We start from the raw sequence: 25,763 nt of genomic DNA, 5'->3' as shown, positions 1-25,763 counted from the left end.
GTAGTCAGGTTTATGTCATTCCCTATAACAGCACATGTAACACATAATATCAATGGTCAGAGGCAGGTAGTCAGGTTTATGTCATTCCCTATAACAGCACATGTAACACATAATATCAATGGTCAGAGGCAGGTAGTCAGGTTTATGTCATTCCCTATAACAGCACATGTAATATAGAATATCAATGGTCAGAAGCAGGTAGTCAGGTTTATGTCATTCCCTATAACAGCACATGTAACACATATCAATGGTCAGAGGCAGGTAGTCAGGTTTATGCACATGACCATACAGTATAATTAGGAGCGGCCAGGTCACACATGTGGGTGTAATGTCTGCGGTGACGGGTATATGGTGGACAGGTCAGGCATGGGGCACATGAGATAGGACTCGGGGGCATCATACCCTCTTTCTTCACTTCTCAGTGCAAAATGCTTTACTTTTAGTAGAATTTACTTTTAATAAAAAGATTTAGCAAATTCAATATTAGTCCAAAAGTCATTGACAAACTTTCCAGATAAAGGCGTTTATAGGACACGGATTACATTGGTGTTATACAATAATTAGAGGGATGACCATTATTGTCTGATATAATGTATAATAACTGGATTTCTACATTGCGCTGGGTGTGCGCCTGCATCGCCCCTCGGCAGGGAGGAGGCTGCACACTATACTCTATGCCCACAAGTCGGGTAACGCTGGATCCCTTACATGAACCCTGGGGTGTAAGGTCCGCACCCCGACGCCTGCCGCAGCCCCGTTATCCCACGTCACACAGACAGGCGGCTATCTGCAGGTGCTGCCGTCTATGACCACCAGTATGAAGGACAATTACGGAGATTCAGTCACTTTATATTCATGAGCCTCTAATAACCGCTGGAGAAAACATTACCTGATGGGATCTACAATCGCTATTCAGCAATCACAGAGAAATGACTCAGAACAAACTTCAGCCATGTAAAGGAAATCTATACCCGAAACATGTATATTAACCATCACATCACAAAGTACACAACCAGCATCTAAGCCGCAACAGACACAATGTTACTCTGACATTGCAGCAAGATCCTTACAGACTCCTATACAGAAAGTTCCCACTAACTGAAAGACTATGAACCTCCCTCATCTTGTGCTGCAGTACTAGCGAGGGCCTGTCGGGGGGGCAGAGTACATCTTGTGCTGCAGTACTAGCGAGGGCCTGTCGGGGGGGCAGAATACATCTTGTGCTGCAGTACCAGCGAGGGCCTATCAGGGGGCAGAGTGCATCTTGTGCTGCAGTACTAGCGAGGGCCTGTCGGGGGGGCAGAATACATCTTGTGCTGCAGTACCAGCGAGAGCCTGTCGGGGGGACAGAGTACATCTTGTGCTGCAGTACCAGCGAGGGCCTGTTGGGGGAGCAGAATGCATCTTGTGCTGCAGTACCAGCGAGAGCCTGTCGGGGGCAAGGTTGAGCATGCAGAGAGGAAAGTGATATATACATGTTACATAACCTTAATTCAGGTTCTAAATAGCAAAAAAAAAATTATAAAGAGAGAGAGCTGGGGAGAAATCTGTTCTTTTAGGAGAGGATTACATGCGGGCAGTAAGGGGACACTGCAGAACACCTGGATATTCTCCTGATGGAACAATAGTCAGAACTGGGGTTTCTTCTTACAAGCTGTTAATCTCCAAATACAATAAACTATTTCAAACTGTAGTGCAGAGAAATTACACTGCAAAGTGTTCTGTCCCTCCGCTGTGCAAGGCTCTGCAGGGGATGTTCTGGTCATCCGCTGTGCAAGTCTCTGCAGGGGATGTTCTGTCCCTCTGCTGTGCAAGTCTCTGCAGGGGATGTTCTGTCCCTCTGCTGTGAAAGTCTCTGCAGGGGATGTTCTGTCCCTCTGCTGTGAAAGTCTCTGCAGGGGATGTTCTGTCCCTCCGCTGTGAAAGTCTCTGCAGGGGATGTTCTGTCCCTCCGCTGTGAAAGTCTCTGCAGGGGATGTTCTGTCCCTCCGCTGTGAAAGTCTCTGCAGGGGATGTTCTGTCCCTCCGCTGTGAAAGTCTCTGCAGGGGATGTTCTGTCCCTCTGCTGTGCAAGTCTCTGCAGGGGATGTTCTGTCCCTCTGCTGTGCAAGTCTCTGCAGGGGATGTTCTGTCCCTCTACTGTGCAAGGCTCTGCAGGGGATGTTCTGTCCCTCTACTGTGCAAGGCTCTGCAGGGGATGTTCTGTCCCTCTACTGTGCAAGGCTCTGCAGGGGATGTTCTGTCCCTCTGCTGTGCAAGGCTCTGCAGGGGATGTTCTGTCCCTCTGCTGTGCAAGGCTCTGCAGGGGATGTTCTGTCCCTCTACTGTGCAAGGCTCTGCAGGGGATGTTCTGTCCCTCTGCTGTGCAAGGCTCTGCAGGGGATGTTCTGTCCCTCTGCTGTGCAAGGCTCTGCAGGGGATGTTCTGTCCCTCTGCTGTGCAAGGCTCTGCAGGGGATGTTCTGTCCCTCTGCTGTGCAAGGCTCTGCAGGGGATGTTCTGTCCCTCTGCTGTGCAAGGCTCTGCAGGGGATGTTCTGTCCCTCTGCTGTGCAAGGCTCTGCAGGGGATGTTCTGTCCCTCTGCTGTGCAAGGCTCTGCAGGGGATGTTCTGTCCCTCTGCTGTGCAAGGCTCTGCAGGGGATGTTCTGTCCCTCTGCTGTGCAAGTCTCTGCAGGGGATGTTCTGTCCCTCTGCTGTGCAAGTCTCTGCAGGGGATGTTCTGTCCCTCTGCTGTGCAAGTCTCTGCAGGGGATGTTCTGTCCCTCCGCTGTGCAAGTCTCTGCAGGGGATGTTCTGTCCCTCTGCTGTCCAAGTCTCTGCAGGGGATGTTCTGTCCCTCTGCTGTGCAAGTCTCTGCAGGGGATGTTCTGGTCCTCTGCTGTGCAAGTCTCTGCAGGGGATGTTCTGGTCCTCTGCTGTGCCTGAGTACTTCCCTCTCCGTGTGCAGGGGATAAAGTCCCTGATTAGAGGGGTCAGCTTCTATAATATCAGGCACCAGGCAATAGGGTAGGACGTCATACATTCGCTTACTAGGCTTATATTAGCAATGCAGCAGCTGTGGGAGCAATGGGGGACACCAGCAACCTGGGATTCCACATCACCACCTATATACTGTACATGGTCTCTGGCCACAACGCAGGGACATCCCACCCTAATCCCAGTGGTGACTGCGAATCGCTTCTTACCACCATGACAGATGGGTCACCATTGCAGACATCTGATCGCTAACTGCAGCGCTGCACGCGATCCACACGCAGTCATGTGACGGAGCAGATTCTGGGGGGAGAACCGATGACACATGAAGGGGATGAATTACAATAACATATAAGTGAGTGATCTAATCCTACATTAAGCTGGAAACCAGCTGTGGCCGTCTCTTCGCCCATCACAGTAGGTGGGCGGCTACCTCACACTGCGCACGCATAAAGCGATATTGTAGGACGCGATATCGCCATCCAAGCAGAGGACCTGTTACACGTCTACTGCACACAAGTAACTAGTGGTCACTTTACAATCGATTATTTACGAACATGATAACAATCGGACAAAGTCTGATGGGACCATTATTGGGCATCCGATATTGCGGTGCGCGGGCGAGCGGAGAAATATGTATGATGATATGAATGATGGTTGTCTGTCTGAACGCGGTGATCTGTAAATAGGTGGGTGCTCTGCGTGTGTTACATGTAGTATAACATACGGTTACTAGCACGCTGTGGGTGCGGTGTTACATGTAGTATAACATACGGTTACTAGCACGCTGTGGGTGCGGTGTTACATGTAGTATAACATACGGTTACTAGCACGCTGTGGGTGCGGTGTTACATGTAGTATAACATACGGTTACTAGCACGCTGTGGGTGCGGTGTTACATGTAGTATAACATACGGTTACTAGCACGCTGTGGGTGCGGTGTTACATGTAGTATAACATACGGTTACTAGCACGCTGTGGGTGCGGTGTTACATGTAGTATAACATACGGTTACTAGCACGCTGTGGGTGCGGTGTTACATGTAGTATAACATACGGTTACTAGCACGCTGTGGGTGCGGTGTTACATGTAGTATAACATACGGTTACTAGCACGCTGTGGGTGCGGTGTTACATGTAGTATAACATACGGTTACTAGCACGCTGTGGGTGCGGTGTTACATGTAGTATAACATACGGTTACTAGCACGCTGTGGGTGCGGTGTTACTTGCAGTTACAGAAAGCAGAAGGATGAGACAGTGCAGCCTGCACCACGCTGGGACCAGCCAAGTTCTGCCGCTCAGGACATTATAACGCTAAATAAGGTCACAGTGTCAGTGGGGAGGATTTAATGCTGTGCAGCTCGTTACTGGGAATGTTTATGTATGCTGGAGGAGGGGGGGGGGGGGCGCTCGTCTTGTGGGGTCTACACACTGATGTCAGAGGAGTACACAGTCCAGGTGACAGGGGCGGCTCCCCTATGACCAGGGGCTTATACAGACGACATGACAAGACACTGAGTAGGGGGCTCGGTACTTTACACCGGGGCCATCTACGTCTGAGCCGAGCCAACACCACCTATCGGTATCTGGTCAGAATGCCGACAGCACGTTAGGGTTATATTTCAATATACAAAAAATGTCGACACTTACTGGCAGAATTCAGAACATGTCGACATTTTGGTGTTCACATTCCGTCTGTCAACATTCAGAAAGACGACCTATTATACCACGACCCGATTATCAGCATATTTTACAGGTTCCCTAACTCCCACAGAGAAATAGACAGACGCGGCCGCTGCTTTGCCGTAGTTGCACCCTTAGGCTAATGCGGCGTTCCGGATTCAAGCAACTGAAACGCCCACTCGCAGTGTATTTCCAGCACTGTGAGTTTAGACGCACCATCGATGCCCCATCAGCCCCATGGCAGGTGCGTCTGCGTCCGACCATGGCGTCCTGTGTGAGCGGCTGTGCGTTCTTAGATGCCCCATCGTTGCCCCATAGCAGGTGCAGCGTCCGAGCATGGTGTCCTGTGTGAGCGGCTGGGCATCCTTAGATGCCCCATTGTTGCCCCATGGCAGGTGCGTCTGCGTCCGAGCATGGCGTCCTGTGTGAGCGGCTGGGCATCCTTAGACGCCCCATCATTGCCCCATAGCAGGTGCAGCGTCTGAGCATGGCGTCCAGTGTGAGCGGCTGGGCATCCTTAGACGCCCCATCGTTGCCCCATAGCAGGTGCAGCGTCTGAGCATGGCGTCCTGTGTGAGCGGCTGGGCATATTAGTACACAGACGGTTACAGCGATACGCCTGCGTCGGCTTCGCCACCCACGTTACTTCCCAGGGACACCTCCTAAACTTCTCAGACTGTGCAAGCGATTCTGTGCTGCGTCTCTGGGCGCAGATAATAAGGCTGTACGCGCTGTGCACAGACATTGGGCATTGTGGCCGCCATTGACGCTGCGCCCACCTCTGAATCAGATGTTGGTTATTTGCCAATAACATATTTTCTCTGCTGTCGGTGACATGAGGAGACAATCACCCACCGTCAGCCACAACAAACACAAATAAGATGGACAGAGAAGTCGTATTTATGAGGCACAATAAATGAGATTTATGAGGCACCGAGGGCAGCTTTGGGAGGTGATTACCAGCTGAGGGTGTGGTACAGGAATCCTGTATATAAGGGAAGGGGCTGGGGTATAAGAAGGACACTATATATCAGCCCATCCTGCTGGAGAGACAGGATTACACGTCCTGGCATTCGGTCTCCTAACCATACGCACATTGGGCAGCGGCTGCACAATCAGTGACCGTCCCCGGACGGCTCACGTCAGGCTAATGCAGCTGGTACGTCCTGTACGGCTACTTCACACTCCCAGGAGTGGCGGCTGCAGCCTCAGATTACAGCCCCTGACAGTGACCTGTTCTCTGATACAGAAGAGGAATCGTCCTTCAAAGCCTCGTCCTCCAGCACATTAATAGTCTGGATGCATTTTAGGTCTCATTACAGCACAGCAAACACTAAGACGATGAGAGAGCAGCTAATACCTGTGCGAGCAACGAAACGCATAACGCACGCCACCAAACGAGCCTGGATTCACCCTATCAATGCCGACACGTCAGCCCACACACCGAATGACAAGCCCTAAAACCCCGCACCCTCTCCTTCCTCCATACAAACCGCTAATGTGGCACTTACCATCTCACCAGCACATTGCCCACATGCCACCTTATAACAACGCGTTTCACATGGTTATTTATTATTCCTAGCGGGAGGTAAAATACCAGGATTTTATTATTTATTTTTTATTCAGAATTTTCATGAATTGCCAAAAATTGCCTTGTTATTATATAAATGTATATGTATTATACACATGGATAAGGTAACTGTTATTATATAAATGTATATGTATTATACACATGGATAAGGTAACTGTTATTATATAAATGATATGTATTACACACATGGATAAGGTAACTGTTATTATATAAATGTATATGTATTACACACATGGATAAGGTAACTGTTATTATATAAATGTATATGTATTACACACATGGATAAGGTAACTGTTATTATATAAATGTATATGTATTACACACATGGATAAGGTAACTGTTATTATATAAATGTATATGTATTACACACATGGATAAGGTAACTGTTATTATATAAATGTATATGTATTACACACATGGATAAGGTAACTGTTATTATATAAATGTATATGTATTATACACATGGATAAGGTAACTGTTATTATATATATGTATATGTATTATACACATGGATAAGGTAACTGTTATTATATAAATGTATATGTATTATACACATGGATAAGGTAACTGTTATTATATAAATGTATATGTATTACACACATGGATAAGGTAACTGTTATTATATAAATGTATATGTATTATACACATGGATAAGGTAACTGTTATTATATATATGTATATGTATTATACACATGGATAAGGTAACTGTTATTATATAAATGTATATGTATTATACACATGGATAAGGTAACTGTTATTATATAAATGATATGTATTACACACATGGATAAGGTAACTGTTATTATATAAATGTATATGTATTATACACATGGATAAGGTAACTGTTATTATATAAATGTATATGTATTACACACATGGATAAGGTAACTGTTATTATATAAATGTATATGTATTATACACATGGATAAGGTAACTGTTATTATATATATGTATATGTATTATACACATGGATAAGGTAACTGTTATTATATAAATGTATATGTATTATACACATGGATAAGGTAACTGTTATTATATATATGTATATGTATTATACACATGGATAAGGTAACTGTTATTATATAAATGTATATGTATTACACACATGGATAAGGTAACTGTTATTATATATATGTATATGTATTATACACATGGATAAGGTAACTGTTATTATATAAATGTATATGTATTATACACATGGATAAGGTAACTGTTATTATATATATGTATATGTATTATACACATGGATAAGGTAACTGTTATTATATAAATGTATATGTATTACACACATGGATAAGGTAACTGTTATTATATAAATGTATATGTATTACACACATGGATAAGGTAACTGTTATTATATAAATGTATATGTATTATACACATGGATAAGGTAACTGTTATTATATATATGTATATGTATTATACACATGGATAAGGTAACTGTTATTATATAAATGTATATGTATTATACACATGGATAAGGTAACTGTTATTATATATATGTATTATACACATGGATAAGGTAACTGTTATTATATAAATGTATATGTATTACACACATGGATAAGGTAACTGTTATTATATAAATGTATATGTATTACACACATGGATAAGGTAACTGTTATTATATAAATGTATATGTATTATACACATGGATAAGGTAACTGTTATTATATATATGTATATGTATTATACACATGGATAAGGTAACTGTTATTATATAAATGATATGTATTACACACATGGATAAGGTAACTGTTATTATATAAATGTATATGTATTATACACATGGATAAGGTAACTGTTATTATATAAATGTATATGTATTATACACATGGATAAGGTAACTGTTATTATATAAATGTATATGTATTATACACATGGATAAGGTAACTGTTATTATATAAATGTATATGTATTATACACATGGATAAGGTAACTGTTATTATATAAATGTATATGTATTATACACATGGATAAGGTAACTGTTATTATATAAATGTATATGTATTATACACATGGATAAGGTAACTGTTATTATATAAATGATATGTATTACACACATGGATAAGGTAACTGTTATTATATAAATGTATATGTATTATACACATGGATAAGGTAACTGTTATTATATAAATGTATATGTATTATACACATGGATAAGGTAACTGTTATTATATAAATGTATATGTATTATACACATGGATAAGGTAACTGTTATTATATAAATGTATATGTATTATACACATGGATAAGGTAACTGTTATTATATAAATGTATATGTATTATACACATGGATAAGGTAACTGTTATTATATAAATGTATATGTATTATACACATGGATAAGGTAACTATTATATAAATGTATATGTATTATACACATGGATAAGGTAACTGTTATTATATATATGTATATGTATTACACACATGGATAAGGTAACTGTTATTATATAAATGTATATGTATTATACACATGGATAAGGTAACTGTTATTATATAAATGTATATGTATTACACACATGGATAAGGTAACTGTTATTATATATAAATGTATATGTATTACACACATGGATAAGGTAACTGTTATTATATAAATGTATATGTATTACACACATGGATAAGGTAACTGTTATTATATAAATGTATATGTATTATACACATGGATAAGGTAACTGTTATTATATAAATGTATATGTATTATACACATGGATAAGGTAACTGTTATTATATAAATGTATATGTATTATACACATGGATAAGGTAACTGTTATTATATAAATGTATATGTATTATACACATGGATAAGGTAACTGTTATTATATAAATGTATATGTATTACACACATGGATAAGGTAACTGTTATTATATAAATGTATATGTATTACACACATGGATAAGGTAACTGTTATTATATAAATGTATATGTATTATACACATGGATAAGGTAACTGTTATTATATAAATGTATATGTATTACACACATGGATAAGGTAACTGTTATTATATAAATGTATATGTATTACACACATGGATAAGGTAACTATTATATAAATGTATATGTATTATACACATGGATAAGGTAACTGTTATTATATATATGTATATGTATTACACACATGGATAAGGTAACTGTTATTATATAAATGTATATGTATTATACACATGGATAAGGTAACTGTTATTATATAAATGTATATGTATTACACACATGGATAAGGTAACTGTTATTATATAAATGTATATGTATTATACACATGGATAAGGTAACTGTTATTATATAAATGTATATGTATTATACACATGGATAAGGTAACTGTTATATAAATGTATATGTATTATACACATGGATAAGGTAACTGTTATTATATAAATGTATATGTATTATACACATGGATAAGGTAACTGTTATTATATATATGTATATGTATTATACACATGGATAAGGTAACTGTTATTATATATATGTATATGTATTACACACATGGATAAGGTAACTGTTATTATATATAAATGTATATGTATTATACACATGGATAAGGTAACTGTTATTATATAAATGTATATGTATTATACACATGGATAAGGTAACTGTTATTATATAAATGTATATGTATTATACACATGGATAAGGTAACTGTTATTATATAAATGTATATGTATTATACACATGGATAAGGTAACTGTTATTATATAAATGTATATGTATTATACACATGGATAAGGTAACTGTTATTATATAAATGTATATGTATTACACACATGGATAAGGTAACTGTTATTATATAAATGTATATGTATTACACACATGGATAAGGTAACTGTTATTATATAAATGTATATGTATTACACACATGGATAAGGTAACTGTTATTATATAAATGTATATGTATTACACACATGGATAAGGTAACTGTTATTATATATATGTATATGTATTATACACATGGATAAGGTAACTGTTATTATATAAATGTATATGTATTATACACATGGATAAGGTAACTGTTATTATATAAATGTATATGTATTACACACATGGATAAGGTAACTGTTATTATATAAATGTATATGTATTACACACATGGATAAGGTAACTGTTATTATATAAATGTATATGTATTATACACATGGATAAGGTAACTGTTATTATATAAATGTATATGTATTACACACATGGATAAGGTAACTGTTATTATATAAATGTATATGTATTATACACATGGATAAGGTAACTGTTATTATATATATGTATATGTATTATACACATGGATAAGGTAACTGTTATTATATAAATGTATATGTATTATACACATGGATAAGGTAACTGTTATTATATAAATGTATATGTATTACACACATGGATAAGGTAACTGTTATTATATATATGTATATGTATTACACACATGGATAAGGTAACTGTTATTATATATATGTATATGTATTACACACATGGATAAGGTAACTGTTATTATATAAATGTATATGTATTATACACATGGATAAGGTAACTGTTATTATATAAATGTATATGTATTATACACATGGATAAGGTAACTGTTATTATATAAATGTATATGTATTATACACATGGATAAGGTAACTGTTATTATATATATGTATATGTATTACACACATGGATAAGGTAACTGTTATTATATAAATGTATATGTATTACACACATGGATAAGGTAACTGTTATTATATAAATGTATATGTATTATACACATGGATAAGGTAACTGTTATTATATATAAATGTATATGTATTATACACATGGATAAGGTAACTGTTATTATATAAATGTATATGTATTATACACATGGATAAGGTAACTGTTATTATATAAATGTATATGTATTATACACATGGATAAGGTAACTTATTATATAAATGTATATGTATTACACACATGGATAAGGTAACTGTTATTATATATATGTATATGTATTACACACATGGATAAGGTAACTGTTATTATATAAATGTATATGTATTATACACATGGATAAGGTAACTGTTATTATATAAATGTATATGTATTATACACATGGATAAGGTAACTGTTATTATATAAATGTATATGTATTACACACATGGATAAGGTAACTGTTATTATATAAATGTAAATGTATTACACACATGGATAAGGTAACTGTTATTATATATATGTATATGTATTACACACATGGATAAGGTAACTGTTATTATATAAATGTATATGTATTATACACATGGATAAGGTAACTGTTATTATATAAATGTATATGTATTACACACATGGATAAGGTAACTGTTATTATATAAATGTACAGTCAGGTGCATAAATATTGGGACATTGACAGAATTTTCATATCTTGGCCTCTATTAACCACCACAATGGCTTTGAAATGAAACAAACAAGATGTGCTTTACCTGCAGACTTTCAGATTTAATTTGAGGGTAATTACATCCAAATCGGGTGAACGGTGTAGGAATTACAACGGTTTCTATATGTGCCTCCCACTTTTTAAGGGGCCAAAAGTAATGGGACTATCAACTCAAAAGCTATTTCATGGACAGGTGTGGGCTATTCCCTCGTTATTTCATTATCAATTAAGCAGGTAAAAGGTCTGGAGTTGATTCTAGGTGTGACATTTGCATTTGGAATCATTTGCTGTCGACTCTCAATATGAGATCCAAAGAGCTGTCACTATCAGTGAAGCCATCATTAGGCTGAAAAATCAAAACAAACCCATCAGAGAGATAGCAAAAACATTAGGTGTGGCCAAATCGTTTGTTTGGAACATTCTTAAAAAGAAAGAACGCACCGGAGAGCTCAGCAACACCAAAAGACCCGGAAGACCACAGAAAACAACTGTGGTGGATGACAGAAGAATTATTTCCCTGGTGAAGAAAAACCCTTCACAACAGTTGGCCAAATCAAGAACACTCTCCAGGAGGTAGGTGTATATGTGTCACAGTCAACAATCAAGAGAAGACTTCACAAGAGTGAATATAGAGGGTTCACCACAAGATGTAAACCATTGGTGAGCCACAAAAACAGGAAGACCAGATTAGAGTTTGCCAAACAACATCTAAAAAAGCCATTACAGTTCTGGAACAACATCCTATGGACAGATGAGACAAAGATCAACTTGTACCAGAGTGATGGGAAGAGAAGAGTATGGAGAAGGAAAGGAACTGCTCATGATCCAAAACATACCACCTCATCAGTGAAGCATGGTGGTGATAGTGTCATGGCGTGGGCATGTATGGCTGCCAATGGAACTGGTTCCCTTGTATTTATTGATGATGTGACTGCTGACAAAAGCAGCAGAATGAATTCTGAAGTGTTTCGGGCAATATTATATGCTCATATTCAGTCAAATGCTTCAGAACTCATTGGACGGCGCTTCACAGTGCAGATGGACGATGACCCGAAGCATACTGCAAAAGCAACCAAAGAGTTTTTTAAGGCTAAAAAGTGGAATGTTATGCAATGGCCAAGTCAATCCCCTGACCTGAATCCGATTGAGCATGCATTTCACTTGATGAAGACAAAACTGAAGGGAAAATGCCCCAAGAACAAGCAGGAACTGAAGACATTTGCAGTAGAGGCCTGGCAGAGCATCACCAGGGATGAAACCCAGCGTCTGGTGATGTCTATGCGTTCCAGACTTCAGGCTGTAATTGCCTGCAAAGGATTTGCAACAAAGTATTAAAAAGTGAAAGTTAGATTTAGGATTGTTTAGTTTGTCCCATTACTTTTGGCCCCTTAAAAAGTGGGAGGCACATATAGAAACCGCTGTAATTCCTACACCGTTCACCTGATTTGGATGTAATTACCCTCAAATTAAATCTGAAAGTCTGCAGGTAAAGCACATCTTGTCTGTTTCATTTCAAAGCCATCGTGGTGGTGACTAGAGGCCAAAATATGAAAATTCTGTCAATGTCCCAATATTTATGCACCTGACTGTACGTACCTGTTACACACACTCGCACATCTATGTACACACTGCACTCCGCCACCTATAAACACACTACACTGATCTATGTACACATTACACACACCTCAATCTATGCGCATACTACACACACACCCCCCATCCCCCCCCGTGCACATATACACAGAGCGTACGATGAGGCCGGATTCCCGGGAGGGATCAGCATACTGCATGTGACATGGGAGCATGGGAACGCAAAATCTGACAGATAAACAGGATGTACAGCTAGAAAATATGTATCAGCCCCTGGTACGGAGACATGGGGGACAAATAAATATAACTGAGCACTAGAGGAGGGTCCGCAGGTCAGATCTGCTGGGATCCTCCGGCCTCGTTCCATGCGAATTACGGGCGACGAGTCCTTTCTAGGGATTTGGAGAGTCCTGAATGCTTCAGGGACTCGCAGCCGGCCAGCCCAGAGATTCATTTTCCAGCCTTTCATTCAGCTGTGTTTGTCCAACATGTACAAACCTGAAGTGATTGCTCAATAAAGGTTTCTGGAGCCAAAAGGTGTAATTCCTGAGTCACGCCTGCTCCTTCCCAGGCTCGTCCGCGAGATCAGCGACTGCAGCTTCTAATACACACTATCGATTCATTACACCAGGAACGTGCGCCTGATAATAGAGACTCCAGAGGCCCCAAGAGAAAACAGGAGGAGAAGTGACGGGTGAGAGAGGAGCTGGCGCAGGTGTACAGCCACATCTGTGCCACTAAATGCCTGGACTTACAGCTGGCGCAGGTATACAGTCACATCCGTGCCACTAAATGACTGGACTTACAGCTGGCGCAGGTATACAGCCACATCCGTGCCACTAAATGCCTGGACTTACAGCTGGCGCAGGAATACAGCCACATCCGTGCCACTAAATGACTGGACTTACAGCTGGCGCAGGTATACAGCCACATCCGTGCCACTAAATGCCTGGACTTACAGCTGGCGCAGGTATACAGCCACATCCGTGCCACTAAATGCCTGGACTTACAGCTGGCACAGGTATACAGCCACATCCGTCCACTAAATGCCTGGACTTACAGCTGGCGCAGGTATACAGCCACATCCGTGCCACTAAATGCCTGGACTTACAGCTGGCACAGGTATACAGCCATATCCGTGCCACTAAATGCCTGGACTTACAGCTGGCACAGGTATACAGCCACATCCGTGCCACTAAATGCCTGGACTTACAGCTGGCGCAGGTGTACAACCACATCCGTGCCACTAAATGCCTGGACTTACAGCTGGCACAGGTATACCAGGAGTGACCCACAGAGCTTACATTCACCTCTCTGCAGGTCCCAGGTCCCTGTATGTGCCCATCTCCTTCACAAACAGGGTCCAGCGGTCACTTCTTACACATGCACCATAAACGCTCCGACAGCACCGCGTACATCTCTAACAGATTCCGCCACGCGCATTACTACCTGACGGAATAGGAAATAAATCAGTGTTTCTGCAGAAAGGGATCACTGATCCCTACGCTGATCACAATGATGGACATGGCATGGTACAGGCTCAGGGGAATATCTATTCCTAGTGTAAGTCCTGGGGATCAGTGATCCCTACGCTGATCAATGTGGTATGATGACAATGATGGACATGGCATGGTACAGGCTCAGGGGAATATCTATTCCTAGTGTAAGTCCTGGGGATCAGTGATCCCTACGCTGATCAGTGTGGTATGATGACAATGATGGACATGGCATGGTACAGGCTCAGGGGAATATCTATTCCTAGTGTAAGTCCTGGGGATCAGTGATCCCTACGATGACAATGATGGACATTGCATGGTACAGGCTCAGGGGAATATCTATTCCTAGTGTAAGTCCTGGGGATCAGTGATCCGTACGCTGATCAGTGTGGTATGATCACAATGATGGACATGGCATGGTACAGGCTCAGGGGAATATCTATTCCTAGTGTACGTCACGGGGACCAGTGATCCCTACGCTGATCAGTGTGGTATGATCACAATGATGGACATGGCATGGTACAGGCTCAGGGGAATATCTATTCCTAGTGTAAGTCCTGGGGATCAGTGATCCCTACGCTGATCAGTGTGGTATGATCACAATGATGGACATGGCATGGTACAGGCTCAGGGGAATATCTATTCCTAGTGTAAGTCCTGGGGATCAGTGATCCCTACGATGACAATGATGGACATGGCATGGTACAGGCTCAGGGGAATATCTATTCCTAGTGTAAGTCCTGGGGATCAGTGATCCCTACGCTGATCAGTGTGGTATGATGACAATGATGGACATGGCATGGTACAGGCTCAGGGGAATATCTATTCCTAGTGTAAGTCCCGGGGACCAGTGATCCCTACGCTGATCAGTGTGGTATGATGACAATGATGGACATGGCATGGTACAGGCTCAGGGGAATATCTATTCCTAGTGTAAGTCCTGGGGATCAGTGATCCCTACGCTGATCAGTGTGGTATGATGACAATGATGGACATGGCATGGTACAGGCTCAGGGGAATATCTGACACTGAAAGGGCATGTGTGGTGGTCTATACAAGCTTTTATAATTTGGTAATGGACGATTGTCTGGCTCCTAAACTTTTAAGATGGCTCCTAGATTTTACAAAAATTTGTCGAGCCCTGTTATACACAGTTACCACCCACATAAGAACAAGATAACGACACATTCATCAGTCATAGTACATACCGACCAATACAGCGCGGTCTGACAACATTCGGCTACACTTCCCAGTAATTACACATATGGCGTTTTCCAACTTCTCCAATTCATCAGGTCACTATTCAGGTGGCATCGCGATAGATAAACTAAGCTGCAGTAAGTGGTGGGACATGTTCCCATAGTCAGTGACACCAATAACCAGACGCCACATCACAAAAACATCGGCTACCTGTACCCCAGATACCCCAGGGCTCCTGCCACAGAACAGGAGACCACAGCTCTCAGCCACCACAGGTCCACGTAGTACGCTGGCCCAGAAAGCCGAGTCTCCGCCACACCGCAGTACTTGCCACTAGCTTCCATCAGGGGTTAGAGCATAAATTACAGGGCAAGTATAGGAATAGGCGTCACTTACTTTATGTAATATCTGGCACCTTCAAACGTATAGGCCTCCTCCCATCCGGTGGGTAAATCTGGGAGGGAAAACACAAAGCACAGGTATATAAATAGCGGCCAGGCCGTCGCCTATGACTTGTACACACGGGAAAACCAGAGACAGCCAGAATAATGGGTACGTCATACAGAACATGGAGGTCTGCACTCTATTGGATTACGGAGCTTGTGGCATCGCACATTATTAGGGTGGAAGGAAAGCGCTGTAGCAATAAGCACCAGAATACACGACTTGCAGAGACGGTCACTGGACAGTTTAATGCAAACGCCACACAACCTATAGAGAACGCAGCCGCAGAGACTGGGCACAGCAGGTAATGGGCACACTCCTCTAGACACACTGTGGAATGGTCACATTGGCCGAGGTCACAGCGATGGAAGATGTGGATAGTAGCCAGAAATATCTCTAATGGCGCTCGCTGTAAATATACACAGGCGGGCACAGAGCAGGGTACAGGGCATATAAATCATTTACACATATTAATAGTGCAATGAAAGACTCTGATGGTCACCGATTCGCACTATTACGCTGACACATTTGCAGCTCCTGTCCTCTGGCAGACTGGGAAGTGACAATACCGCAATGGTAAAGCGCACGAGGAGACAATGCAAACAGAGCACGGGGATTAGTGATACAGAAACTATATGCAGAGGGAATGAGAAGTATCAGTCACCCTGCGTCTTACGCCATCACGGAAGGGACTGAATGAGCCCCACACAGTGACAGATGGAAGGACCCGCGTGTCTCGGTAATCATGGCCAGACACAGACTAATAAAGAGATAGATACATCCTAGAAAGAGCATGTCCATAAAATAACCCAGCACCCTGCTCCAACCATGGCAACCCCGCCATCGTCTGCGGCGCACAGGCCGACCAGAACGCAGACAGACGGGCAGATTACAGAAGTGACGTATCCTCAAAGCGCCACAATAAAGTCGTTGGGAGGGAAATATTCTTCTAGTTCTCATACATACATGTGACTCTCCCCCCCCCACTCCCAAATACTACACCACCCACCCACTCTCCCCCCCACTCCCAAATACTACACCACCCACCCACTCTCCCCCCCACTCCCAAATACTACACCACCCACCCACTCTCCCCCCCACTCCCAAATACTACACCACCCACCCACTCTCCCCCCCACTCCCAAATACTACACCACCCACCCACTCTCCCCCCCCACTCCCAAATACTACACCACCCACCCACTCTCCCCCCCCACTCCCAAATACTACACCACCCACCCACTCTCCCCCCCCCACTCCCAAATACTACACCACCCACCCACTCTCCCCCCCACTCCCAAATACTACACCACCCACCCACTCTCCCCCCCACTCCCAAATACTACACCACCCACCCACTCTCCCCCCCACTCCCAAATACTACACCACCCACCCACTCTCCCCCCCACTCCCAAATACTACACCACCCACCCACTCTCCCCCCCACTCCCAAATACTACACCACCCACCCACTCTCCCCCCCCCACTCCCAAATACTACACCACCCACCCACTCTCCCCCCCCACTCCCAAATACTACACCACCCACCCACTCTTCCCCCCACTCCCAAATACTACACCACCCACCCACTCTCCACCCCACTCCCAAATACTACAGTGTATGATATATAGCAGTGGTGAGTACAGGCTGTACAGTGTATGATATATAGCAGTGGTGAGTACAGGCTGTACAGTGTATGATATATAGCAGTGGTGAGTACAGGCTGTACAGTGTATGATATATAGCAGTGGTGAGTACAGGCTATACAGTGTAGGATATATAACGGTGGTGAGTACAGGCTGTACAGTGTATGATATATAACGGTGGTGAGTACAGGCTGTACAGTGTATGATATATAGCAGTGGTGAGTACAGGCTATACAGTGTAGGATATATAACGGTGGTGAGTACAGGCTGTACAGTGTATGATATATAGCAGTGGTGAGTACAGGCTGTACAGTGTATGATATATAGCAGTGGTGAGTACAGGCTGTACAGTGTATGATATATAGCATTGGTGAGTACAGGCTGTACAGTGTATGATATATAGCAGTGGTGAGTACAGGCTGTACAGTGTAGGATATATAGCAGTGGTGAGTACAGGCTGTACAGTGTATGATATATAGCAGTGGTGAGTACAGGCTGTACAGTGTATGATATATAGCAGTGGTGAGTACAGGCTATACAGTGTAGGATATATAACGGTGGTGAGTACAGGCTGTACAGTGTATGATATATAGCATTGGTGAGTACAGGCTGTACAGTGTAGGATATATAACGGTGGAGAGTATGGCTGTACAGGTAACATAGGCTAGGAATGATGCATTATATATTATTACTGTACACATATAGGGGTAAGTGAGAGTATATGCAGAACATATGGTACCACCGGATTCGCAGATTTTGATTTACAAAAAAACAAAAGTCCAAGGCAAGTACGGGCCACGAGGTAAGGGCAATATGAGGGGCTGATAGCGGCATTTCCACAGTGCTGCACCTGCAACTTGCACCCTCTTACCTAACGGAATTAGCGCACATGGGTATTACACAATACATATATAACAGTGCTGAGTATAACACATGCTAGATACATAGGGCAAAATTTACTAAGCGGCCGTTTGGTGGCGGTTTCTATTCTGTTCTAAACACCGGGGGTTTGGTGGCGGTTTTGCAGCGGTTTCTAAATGACAGCCCTGTTGTATTCTATTCTAAAATGTGTTTTGACTGCGGTATGGTGGCGGTTTTGCTATCTGCAGATTTACGAAGGCCAAAACCGCTGCAAAACTGAAATCAAACCCCCGGTGTTTAGAAAAGAATAGAAACCGACGACAAGCCGCCCATAGAGCAGTGCTGAGTATGACACAGGCTGGGTACATAGAGCTGAGTGTGACACAGGCTGGGGACATAGAGCTGAGTGTGACACAGGCTGGGGACATAGAGCTGAGTGTGACACAGGCTGGGGACATAGAGCTGAGTGTGACACAGGCTGGGGACATAGAGCTGAGTGTGACACAGGCTGGGGACATAGAGCTGAGTGTGACACAGGCTGGGGACATAGAGCTGAGTATGACACAGGCTGGGGACATAGAGCTGAGTATGACACAGGCTGGGGACATAGAGCTGAGTATGACACAGGCTGGGGACATAGAGCTGAGTATGACACAGGCTGGGGACATAGAGCCGAGTATGACACAGGCTGGGGACATAGAGCCGAGTATGACACAGGCTAGGTACATAGAGCCGAGTATGACACAGGCTAGGTACATAGAGCCGAGTAGGACACAGGCTGGGTACATAGAGCAGAGTAGGACACAGGCTGGGTACATAAAGCAGCGCTGAGTATGACACAGGCTGGGTACATAGAGCTGAGTATGACACAGGCTGGGTACATAGAGCTGAGTATGACACAGGCTGGGTACATAGAGCTGAGTATGACACAGGCTGGGTACATAGAGCTGAGTAGGACACAGGCTGGGGACATAGAGCCGAGTATGACACAGGCTGGGGACATAGAGCCGAGTATGACACAGGCTGGGGACATAGAGCCGAGTATGACACAGGCTGGGGACATAGAGCCGAGTATGACACAGGCTGGGGACATAGAGCCGAGTATGACACAGGCTGGGTACATAGAGCAGAGTATGACACAGGCTGGGTACATAGAGCAGCGCTGAGTATGACACAGGCTGGGGACATAGAGCTGAGTATGACACAGGCTGGGGACATAGAGCTGAGTATGACACAGGCTGAGTACATAGAGCTGAGTATGACACAGGCTGGGTACATAGAGCAGCGCTGAGTATGACACAGGCTGGGTACATAGAGCCGACTATGACACAGGCTGGGTACATAGAGCCGACTATGACACAGGCTGGGGACATAGAGCCGACTATGACACAGGCTGGGGACATAGAGCCGAGTATGACACAGGCTGGGGACATAGAGCCGAGTATGACACAGGCTGGGGACATAGAGCCGAGTATGACACAGGCTGGGGACATAGAGCCGAGTATGACACAGGCTGGGGACATAGAGCCGAGTATGACACAGGCTGGGGACATAGAGCCGAGTATGACACAGGCTGGGGACATAGAGCCGAGTATGACACAGGCTGGGGACATAGAGCCGAGTATGACACAGGCTGGGGACATAGAGCCGAGTATGACACAGGCTGGGGACATAGAGCCGAGTATGACACAGGCTGGGGACATAGAGCCGAGTATGACACAGGCTGGGGACATAGAGCCGAGTATGACACAGGCTGGGGACATAGAGCCGAGTATGACACAGGCTGGGGACATAGAGCCGAGTATGACACAGGCTGGGGACATAGAGCCGAGTATGACACAGGCTGGGGACATAGAGCCGAGTATGACACAGGCTGGGGACATAGAGCCGAGTATGACACAGGCTGGGGACATAGAGCCGAGTATGACACAGGCTGGGGACATAGAGCCGAGTATGACACAGGCTGGGGACATAGAGCCGAGTATGACACAGGCTGGGGACATAGAGCCGAGTATGACACAGGCTGGGGACATAGAGCCGAGTATGACACAGGCTGGGGACATAGAGCCGAGTATGACACAGGCTGGGGACATAGAGCCGAGTATGACACAGGCTGGGGACATAGAGCCGAGTATGACACAGGCTGGGTACATAGAGCAGCGCTGAGAATGACACAGGCTGGGGACATAGAGCCGAGTATGACACAGGCTGGGGACATAGAGCCGAGTATGACACAGGCTGGGTACATAGAGCCGAGTATGACACAGGCTGGGTACATAGAGCCGAGTATGACACAGGCTGGGTACATAGAGCAGCGCTGAGTATGACACAGGCTGGGTAGATAGAGCAGCGCTGAGTATGACACAGGCTGGGTACATAGAGCAGCGCTGAGTATGACACAGGCTGGGTACATAGAGCAGCGCTGAGTATGACACAGGCTGGGTACATAGAGCAGCGCTGAGTATGACACAGGCTGGGTACATAGAGCAGCGCTGAGTATGACACAGGCTGGGTACATAGAGCAGCGCTGAGTATGACACAGGCTGGGTACATAGAGCAGCGCTGAGTATGACACAGGCTGGGTACATAGAGCAGCGCTGAGTATGACACAGGCTGGGTACATAGAGCAGCGCTGAGTATGACACAGGCTGGGTACATAGAGCAGCGCTGAGTATGACACAGGCTGGGGACATAGAGCTGAGTATGACACAGGCTGGGGACATAGAGCTGAGTATGACACAGGCTGGGGACATAGAGCTGAGTATGACACAGGCTGGGGACATAGAGCTGAGTATGACACAGGCTGGGGACATAGAGCTGAGTATGACACAGGCTGGGGACATAGAGCTGAGTATGACACAGGCTGGGGACATAGAGCTGAGTATGACACAGGCTGGGGACATAGAGCTGAGTATGACACAGGCTGGGGACATAGAGCTGAGTATGACACAGGCTGGGGACATAGAGCTGAGTATGACACAGGCTGGGGACATAGAGCTGAGTATGACACAGGCTGGGGACATAGAGCTGAGTATGACACAGGCTGGGGACATAGAGCTGAGTATGACACAGGCTGGGGACATAGAGCCGAGTATGACACAGGCTGGGGACATAGAGCCGAGTATGACACAGGCTGGGGACATAGAGCCGAGTATGACACAGGCTGGGGACATAGAGCCGAGTATGACACAGGCTGGGGACATAGAGCCGAGTATGACACAGGCTGGGGACATAGAGCCGAGTATGACACAGGCTGGGGACATAGAGCCGAGTATGACACAGGCTGGGGACATAGAGCCGAGTATGACACAGGCTGGGGACATAGAGCCGAGTATGACACAGGCTGGGGACATAGAGCCGAGTATGACACAGGCTGGGGACATAGAGCCGAGTATGACACAGGCTGGGTACATAGAGCAGCGCTGAGTATGACACAGGCTGGGTACATAGAGCAGCGCTGAGTATGACACAGGCTGGGTACATAGAGCAGCGCTGAGTATGACACAGGCTGGGTACATAGAGCAGCGCTGAGTATGACACAGGCTGGGTACATAGAGCAGCGCTGAGTATGACACAGGCTGGGTACATAGAGCAGCGCTGAGTATGACACAGGCTGGGTACATAGAGCAGCGCTGAGTATGACACAGGCTGGGTACATAGAGCTGAGTATGACACAGGCTGGGGACATAGAGCTGAGTATGACACAGGCTGGGGACATAGAGCTGAGTATGACACAGGCTGGGGACATAGAGCTGAGTATGACACAGGCTGGGGACATAGAGCTGAGTATGACACAGGCTGGGGACATAGAGCTGAGTATGACACAGGCTGGGGACATAGAGCTGAGTATGACACAGGCTGGGGACATAGAGCTGAGTATGACACAGGCTGGGGACATAGAGCTGAGTATGACACAGGCTGGGGACATAGAGCAGAGTATGACACAGGCTGGGGACATAGAGCCGAGTATGACACAGGCTGGGGACATAGAGCCGAGTATGACACAGGCTGGGGACATAGAGCCGAGTATGACACAGGCTAGGTACATAGAGCCGAGTATGACACAGGCTGGGTACATAGAGCCGAGTATGACACAGGCTGGGTACATAGAGCTGAGTAGGACACAGGCTGGGTACATAGAGCTGAGTAGGACACAGGCTGGGTACATAGAGCTGAGTAGGACACAGGCTGGGTACATAGAGCTGAGTATGACACAGGCTGGGGACATAGAGCCGAGTATGACACAGGCTGGGGACATAGAGCCGAGTATGACACAGGCTGGGGACATAGAGCCGAGTATGACACAGGCTGGGGACATAGAGCCGAGTATGACACAGGCTGGGGACATAGAGCCGAGTATGACACAGGCTGGGGACATAGAGCCGAGTATGACACAGGCTGGGGACATAGAGCCGAGTATGACACAGGCTGGGGACATAGAGCCGAGTATGACACAGGCTGGGGACATAGAGCCGAGTATGACACAGGCTGGGGACATAGAGCCGAGTATGACACAGGCTGGGTACATAGAGCCGAGTATGACACAGGCTGGGTACATAGAGCAGCGCTGAGTATGACACAGGCTGGGTACATAGAGCAGCGCTGAGTATGACACAGGCTGGGTACATAGAGCAGCGCTGAGTATGACACAGGCTGGGTACATAGAGCAGCGCTGAGTATGACACAGGCTGGGTACATAGAGCAGCGCTGAGTATGACACAGGCTGGGTACATAGAGCAGCGCTGAGTATGACACAGGCTGGGTACATAGAGCAGCGCTGAGTATGACACAGGCTGGGTACATAGAGCAGCGCTGAGTATGACACAGGCTGGGGACATAGAGCTGAGTATGACACAGGCTGGGGACATAGAGCTGAGTATGACACAGGCTGGGGACATAGAGCTGAGTATGACACAGGCTGGGGACATAGAGCTGAGTATGACACAGGCTGGGGACATAGAGCTGAGTATGACACAGGCTGGGGACATAGAGCTGAGTATGACACAGGCTGGGGACATAGAGCTGAGTATGACACAGGCTGGGGACATAGAGCTGAGTATGACACAGGCTGGGGACATAGAGCTGAGTATGACACAGGCTGGGGACATAGAGCCGAGTATGACACAGGCTGGGGACATAGAGCCGAGTATGACACAGGCTGGGGACATAGAGCCGAGTATGACACAGGCTGGGGATATAGAGCCGAGTATGACACAGGCTAGGTACATAGAGCCGAGTATGACACAGGCTGGGTACATAGAGCCGAGTAGGACACAGGCTGGGTACATAGAGCTGAGTAGGACACAGGCTGGGTACATAGAGCTGAGTAGGACACAGGCTGGGTACATAGAGCTGAGTAGGACACAGGCTGGGTACATAGAGCTGAGTATGACACAGGCTGGGTACATAGGAGGGGGGAGGAGGGATCGGGGTTACCTGGGCTCCTCCGGTGTCCGGTCAGCACCGTCTCTCCGGTTACCGGGTGCAGCCAGGTTGTGCTCTTGGCTTCCTCACTGTGGGGAGAGACACAGACATGTCAGCGCGGCACGGAACACATGTGTATCACGTATGTAACATGTATGTAACAGTTAGGGCCATTACTTGATGAAGAAGACGCGGCCGCCCCCGGTGATCCCGTAGCCCCACGCCCAGGGCAGAGCGCTGACCCAGTCCGGGCTCGGATCCGCCGCCATGTCTGTCACGGAGCGGGGCCGCGCACAGCTTCACTCCATGGTACGCGCAGCGCGTCCCCGCTCCCTGACAGCGGCCGGCCAATCACAGCCCGGGATCCTGAGCGCGCATCATACCCCGCCCACCCCATAATGCGCGGCCGCGTCTTCTCCCGCCCCCCAACCAGGCTGTGACTGACAGACAGCAGCACAGACCGGGCACCGGGCAGGAGGTCACCCCCCCATCTTACCGGAGACTGTCAGTGAGAGGGAGAGCGGTAGTCAGTGAGATAGAGGAGGAGGGGGGCACTCAGTGAGGTAGAGGAGGAGGGAGGCAGTCAGTGAGGTAGAGGAGGAGGGGGGGCAGTCAGTGAGGAAGAGGGGGGCAGTCAGTGAGGTAGAGGAGGAGGGGGGCAGTCAGTGAGGTAGAGGAGGAGGAGGGGCAGTCAGTGAGGTAGAGGAAGAGGGGGGCAGTCAGTGAGGTAGAGGAGGAGGGAGGCAGTCAGTGAGGTAGAGGAGGAGGGGGGCAGTCAGAGAGGTAGAGGAGGAGGGGGGCAGTCAGAGAGGTAGAGGAGGAGGGGGGGCAGTCAGTGAGGTAGAGGAAGAGGGGGGCAGTCAGTGAGGTAGAGGAGGAGGGGGGGCAGTCAGAGAGGTAGAGGAGGAGGGGGGGCAGTCAGTGAGGTAGAGGAGGAGGGGGGGCAGTCAGTGAGGTAGAGGAGGAGGGGGCAGTCAGTGAGGTAGAGGAGGGGGGGCAGTCAGTGAGGTAGAGGAGGAGGGGGGCAGTCAGTGAGGTAGAGGAGGAGGGGGGCAGTCAGTGAGGTAGAGGAGGAGGAGGGGCAGTCAGTGAGGTAGAGGAGGGGGGCAGTCAGTGAGGTAGAGGAGGAGGGGGGGCAGTCAGTGAGGTAGAGGAAGAGGGGGGCAGTCAGTGAGGTAGAGGAGGAGGGGGGGCAGTCAGAGAGGTAGAGGAGGAGGGGGGGCAGTCAGTGAGGTAGAGGAGGAGGGGGCAGTCAGTGAGGTAGAGGAGGGGGGGCAGTCAGTGAGGTAGAGGAGGGGGGCAGTCCGTGAGGTAGAGGGGGAGGCAGTCAGTGAGGTAGAGGAGGAGGGGGGGCAGTCAGTGAGGTAGAGGAGGTGTGCGGCAGTCAGTGAGGTAGAGGAGGAGGGGGCAGTCAGTGGGGTAGAGGAGGAGGGGGCAGAGTGAGGTAGAGGAGGAGGGGGCAGTCAGTGAGGTAGAGGAGGAGGG

General features: G+C 45.6%; 1 protein-coding gene across 7 annotated transcripts in view; it reads right to left on the bottom strand.

The window, feature by feature from the left end:
• PLEKHA5 (pleckstrin homology domain containing A5) overlaps positions 1–24,620 on the bottom strand; it is a 236,992-nt gene extending 212,372 nt beyond the window's left edge. For 2 of the 7 annotated variants that reach the window (XM_088457172.1, XM_088457174.1), the window contains exons 1-3: positions 24,456–24,618; positions 24,291–24,367; positions 16,300–16,357 (exon numbers count right to left, since the gene is read on the bottom strand). In XM_088457172.1, the coding sequence (XP_088313298.1) occupies positions 16,300–16,357; positions 24,291–24,367; positions 24,456–24,547 (227 nt within the window). In that variant the 5' untranslated portion in view covers positions 24,548–24,618. Of the gene's footprint in view, positions 1–16,299; positions 16,358–24,290; positions 24,368–24,455 lie in introns of those variants that run through there. The other 5 variants (XM_088457176.1, XM_088457173.1, XM_088457175.1 and 2 more) reach the window with 5 other exon arrangements.
• Between the last annotated feature and the right edge of the window lie 1,143 nt (positions 24,621–25,763).

This window comes from Taudactylus pleione, unplaced genomic scaffold (assembly GCF_031769625.1).
Source record: "Taudactylus pleione unplaced genomic scaffold, aTauple2 ptg000743l, whole genome shotgun sequence".
In the NCBI taxonomy this organism is placed as follows: Eukaryota; Metazoa; Chordata; class Amphibia; order Anura; family Myobatrachidae; genus Taudactylus; species Taudactylus pleione.
This window is presented reverse-complemented; position numbering and strand designations above follow the sequence as displayed.